Raw genomic sequence first — 5,652 nt, forward strand, 5'->3', positions numbered from 1 at the left:
TTTAGGGCATCTCCAACACTTTGCTACGGCATCCGTCTGCGCACAGGAGGACCAATTCGTGGCGGATGCAGGAGGCGACCATCGAACGCTACCCACATACATTTCAACTACTGTTTGAACTAACCGGACGAAATTCATGCAAACACGGTGGATTTCATTAAAGTTTGGATATACTTTAGCTAAACGGACGATTTAGTAAAAACTATATTAAAAAATACCTAAACCTGATACCGGACGACAACCTTGTACGTGTGGCCGCCCTGTCCTGACGCATTGCCGTCGGCGGCAGCGTCATCGTCGTTGTCCCTCTGGTGGTGCAAGGCTGCCTGAGGACCGCAGTAGCCTTGTCTGGCGGCTGCCTGCCGCTCGCGGAGGATCCGCTCCGCCTCCTGTTGCGCGGTGGAGAGGGCCGCCTTAGCCACTGCCGATGGCGGCGGCAGAGCCCTGGCGGCGGCCTTGCCCTTACCGGCATTAGCGAAGCAGTCACTAAGCGACCACTCCTCGTCGATCTTGGCGAGCTCGCTGTCAAGGCGACGGCGACGCCATGCGGCCGTCTCTGCGGTGGTGACGGATCGGTTGAGCGCCCACGCGACGGCGAGGTCAAGGTCTTTGCAGACCCATTCCGACGCCACATCTGTCTTGGCGAACACAGAGCGGTGACCGGCATTGCACTGGTCATACCTCACCTGTAGCCTCGCCACACGCTCCGCCTCGGATACGACGGCCCTCAAGCCGGAGGCACAGCCATAGTCGTCTCCTCTGAGGTAGTGGAGGAGGCGGCCACGTGCCTTCGTGATCGCGGGCGGCAGCTCCTCCTTTATCCGGCGGCAGTGACAGCGTGGTGGTGACGAGGGCCCGTTAACCTGCACGTACCAGTTGTGTGGCGGGGACGACGCTGGCTCGTCCTTGACATGGCAGAGGCGCTGGGGAAATGGGCTCCTTCTTCACGCGGCCTCCAATGTGGAGGCCACGGTTGCGCGGCAGGGACACTAGTTCGTCCTTCACCCGTCGGAGTGGGGATGGTGGCTCCCACTTCACGCGGACGCGCGTCGGTAACGGTGGCTCCTCCTTCATGCGCGCCGGGCCTATCTGATGGAGCGAGCACTCCATCATGACACTACTAGGAAAAGGCCTACTAGTGGCGCACCAGTTTTGCCTACTAATGGCGCACTACTGGTGCGCCACTAGTACCACGCCACTAGTATTAAATACTAATGGCGCACCACTGGTGCGCCATTAGTATCTAGTATACTAATGGCGCATCACGCCGTGCGCCATTAGTATAGACCAACATGCGCCATTAGTGTGCCTCCCAGGGGGCGATATTTACACATGTGCTTTGCCATACTAATGGCGCACTGTGGGGTGATGCGCCATTAGTATCCTTTGGCATACTAATGGCGCACGTTGGGGTGATGCGCCATTAGTATGAATATTAGGGATTATTTTTTTTTCTTTTCTGATATTTCCACAGGTTACAAAATATATTATCGAACATAATATAGACAGCACCACACAGCAACAGCAGATTCATTGAATACAATAGAAGATTAGTCTCCGAATACAATTCATTATATTAGTCTCCGAATTCAAAAGACCGAACAAAGATAGAACATTACAAGTCTCGAGACCGCGAGTAGCGAGTTTGTCTTCACATTACAAGTCGATATCGATCATCTAAACTACCATCACATAGAAGAGAGTTGCGGTCATCACGATGAGCATCATCGCGATGAAACTGGTCTTCATCCGGTTCCTCCAACGCTCCCTCCTCTCTCCCGCTAGATAACACGTGTATCTAGATTCCGCCTCCGCCCTAGTGGTGTACCCTTTGTAACTGTTACCGCTGAAACGGTGAACCTGTCTCCGACACTCCTCCCAGTCGTCGTAGACTCCGGGAACCTTACCCTTGTACACGACATACGACGGCATCTCTATGCACTAGCCAAACAACAGACAATACATAAGCAATATATAAGTATGCAACAAAAGGATCGGAAGAGAAAAGCAAGACATTAATAGCATGATTCATGGTCCTACTAATAAATAGCATCGATTACATCTAAGTTGAACGACTGTCCAAACCAAAGAGATATACAAGTTCATTAAAGTTTAATTACAACATGAGCTAATCGATGTTTCAGAACTACACATAGCATCACTACTTTCAACTCGACTCATGGGACCGGAGCATGGATGAAGCCGCCGTTTGTCATGATGGTCATGAAGTCGCGGGCGTTGTCAGCCTGCATTTGTAGCGTTGTGTCTATCTCACTGTTGGACGGTTGATATTTGAGGAAGAACTGCCCCGAGGTACGAAGGACATCTTGATGGATGATTTCTGCAAACTCCGACTGGATGCGAAAGAATTCTTGTCGGATGTCCGCGTCCTGGATTGCCGCCAAGCTTGCGGCCCAATCTTTGAGATTATTTGGTAGCAGAAGGTGATTATGGTCCTGTACGATCGCCCGCATGTGATGGAGGGCGTAGTAGGCATCCTTCTGACCGCCAGGCGGCTGCTTGACGCAGGGGAACGTCGTATTGTGGGTGAAGTGCCTGCCGTACCTACGAGCTGGCCTCTTAAAGGTGCCTCCAGATGCGGCGTAGCCGGGGAGAGCATCATCAAGAACTTTCTTGATATTTGTGTAGTCTATCTTGGAGTCACGGTCCGGGTCGAAATACGTGGCCATGGAATATTTCGGGCTTAAGAGGATGAGTGTGCAATGTGTGTCACTGCACAGAACACGGAATGTTAGAAAAAAAAGAACGATCGAAATCTAAGAAATCATATGTTACGGGGCGGTTAGGGGATGACTTACTCGGGAAAGTAAGGCACGAGGAAGTTATCCTTATCTGGGTTTGCCAGAATGACGCCTTCGAGGTGTGAACTCGCGACTTGCCGGTCCCCAGCGCTGCCCAAGATCTTGGCACGCATGTAGAAGGGGTCGACTATCACAATGTACGGGGTTTTGTCTCTAATGATCCGCATCTCCATACTCAGCGAAAACAGCCGAACGAAGGTGTAGTGCAGCAGATGAAGGTTAAACATAGCAAAGATGTCATCAAACCGCAGGACGATCGTACCCCTGACGGCGCTATCCACAAAGCCCTTGCCCTCTGGCACCTTGGCTACGAAAACCGGGTATGCCACATCATTCTCTCTGAGACGCCGCTTCTCCAAAGAAAGAACACTGTCATGCAGACTCCGCATAGCACCGATTGCAGCATTGAGCATATTTGTTGGTAGCATCGCCCTACCCGCCACATGCACCCTCCTTGAGATATCCTTAGGTGAAGGTGGCCCGTCCTGAGCACGGATCGTACTCGGTGCCGGCTGGCTCGCACCGGCGCCCTTGTTAGTCTTTCGTTTCCGTCCCTTCTTCCTGATCTGCTGTAATGGGATCGAGTTCTGCTCACAGACCGCCTTCTTGAGCGTGTTGGGGCTGATAATATTTCGCACCTCAGCTCTCTGAGGCTCGGTGAAGGCGGCAGCTGGAGGCGTCTCCTGAGAACTGAACGCCAGACGACGCCTGTTGCAATTGGGTTTCTCCGCCGTACCAGCTAGATCGCAGTCGTCTTTTTCAGGGTTGGGTTCTTGAGAAGGAGGCCCGCAGAAATCGTCACCGTACCCATGTTCGGCAAAGTACTTATCGACGTTGGTAAATGTACCGTCGTCGTTGTCGTCGTCGTCCGGATCCTGTGCCATATACATGTACGGATCCTGTGCCATAGGGATGTCCAGCATGTCCGGTAGCGTTGCGGCGTTCTTGCCATGGCTTGGCGCTGGCACGACTGGCAGTCTTGTCTATGGGGTGGTGTCCCCCGCCCCCAAACGAATCTGGCTCTTCGGCCAAAGCAGGGGCCAGCTTACGCAAGCGTTGAGGGTCATCACATCATCTTCGTCGGCCCCAGCGGGTCGAATCGGAGGTAACAACTCGTCGCAGCCTGGCAGCACCCGAACCAGTTCAACCCTATACAAGGTGGGTGGCATCGGATTACCGTGGAACACGCGGTTGCCCGGTTGAACGATTCTGCCCTTGGCAACATCGACCAACTCGCCGCCCACGAAGTGCAGGAGAGTGCAAGGAACGTCGGCGGCGCCCTGCGAAAACATGTAGGGCGTCAGGGATACCCAGTCAAAGGCAAGGAGATGAAGTCATCGGCCGAGAGGCTTAGTTACCGTGATGCCGTCGAGCTCGGCTAATGTCGAGGCACCGCCAACGGCGGGCGTGCAACTGACGGAGGGGCCGCTTGCTGGCGAGGTGCCGGTCGGCATACACCCGGGTGCATTAAGCTCCAATGCCCGTGCCGGCGCCGGAGACACCAATGGCGTCGTCTGCGCGTTGTGCGAGTTGCTGGCCGTGAAGCTGGGAACCGGGGGAGGCCCCTGTTGGCCGCCCGCAATCCACGTCGTCAGCCCCTGAATCAAGGTAGGCACCATGGCGGTGAGCGTCGTTCCCAGTTGTTGTTGCACTTGCTCTTGGACAATCTCCGGAATCCGTGCCACTTGTGCCTTGAGTTCTTGAACCTCGCGCGACTGGCTTTCCGAGCTGGTCTTTTTCTCCTTTCGCCCACCAGCGGTATAGTATGATGACCATTTTGTGGACAAGCCTTTGCCGTCCACACGACCAGCTGACGACGGCTTACTGAGCTTATCCTTGTTTTTCATTACGTTCAACGCCCTATTTAAAGGGGTGTCAAAAGGGGAGCTCTAAGACGACCCCGCGCTACTACTTTCAGCCTCCTGCGGAAGGAATGTGAACCATTTAGAAATTTGGCTTCATTAATTAGAATGCAACCATATGGAGCTAATTACGCGGGGGTGTATTCCTTACCAGAACAAGCTCAAGCGCCCTGGTCTTCGGATCCGTGGTAAGCTCCTTTGTTACCGGGTCCTCCTTGTACCGGGCCCTGACAAAGTTCCTGGTCTGCTTGTCACGGAATTTCTCGAAGCGGGGCGGTAGGCCTTGCTCAGCACGCTCCGCGTCCTCCTTGTCCCATATAGTCTCCGCCACTCTGTAACCGTCGGGACCGAGTTGGTGGACCCCTAAGTTCAACTGCCGCATTTCTTTCCCCCACTGACTTGATTCGGAGGTTGCGCTGCTCTCGCACTTGATCTTGAACTCCTTGTAGTCATCTTCGCTGATCAAAGGATATTTCGCCTTGATCTTCTCATAACTATCACCTTTTTCAATCATTGCCTTCACCGTGCTTCTCCAAGTAGACAGGGCCGTGCTCATCCTCGTGAGGGCGGCACTGTTCACTTTATTCCCTGAGAGGCGTGTGTTTGCAAAGTCAGCGGGGAACTTGTATCGTTCGTGCAGCTTCGTGAAGAGGAGGCTGCACAAATTCCCTCGGTCCTTATGCCTTAGGTTCTCGGTGTTGATCGAGACGGTGCTCCGGAGAATGCACCCGAGCTGAACCGAGTACCCCTTGACTACTTGTTTGGGCGTCATTGGATGCCCATCGGAGTTCACTTCAGTAAATTCCTCCTTGACGGTGCCGAGCACGCTCAGGCGCCGGTCCTTCCGTTGCCTCTTCGGTTGGCTGCCATCTGTGCGTGCGCCGCCATCATCAGTGGTGGCATCCTCGGTGGCACCATCAGTGGTGTCATCCCCGACGCCACTAGGGGTTGTGTAGTCAGGATCGGTG

The 5,652-nt window shown here is 53.9% G+C and overlaps 1 protein-coding gene across 1 annotated transcript; it reads right to left on the reverse strand.

The window, feature by feature from the left end:
- Positions 1 to 218: 218 nt before the first annotated feature.
- LOC123160863 (uncharacterized) lies at positions 219 to 4,669 on the reverse strand. Its single transcript, XM_044578716.1, has 5 exons — positions 4,304 to 4,669; positions 3,461 to 3,697; positions 2,820 to 3,307; positions 2,574 to 2,733; positions 219 to 863 (listed from the first exon to the last, which is right to left on the reverse strand). Exons 1-5 carry the CDS (start codon positions 4,667 to 4,669, stop codon positions 219 to 221), a joined length of 1,896 nt encoding a protein of 631 aa, XP_044434651.1.
- Positions 4,670 to 5,652: the final 983 nt, after the last annotated feature.

The sequence above is a fragment of the Triticum aestivum genome, chromosome 1D (genome assembly GCF_018294505.1).
Source record: "Triticum aestivum cultivar Chinese Spring chromosome 1D, IWGSC CS RefSeq v2.1, whole genome shotgun sequence".
Lineage (NCBI taxonomy): Eukaryota > Viridiplantae > Streptophyta > Magnoliopsida > Poales > Poaceae > Triticum > Triticum aestivum.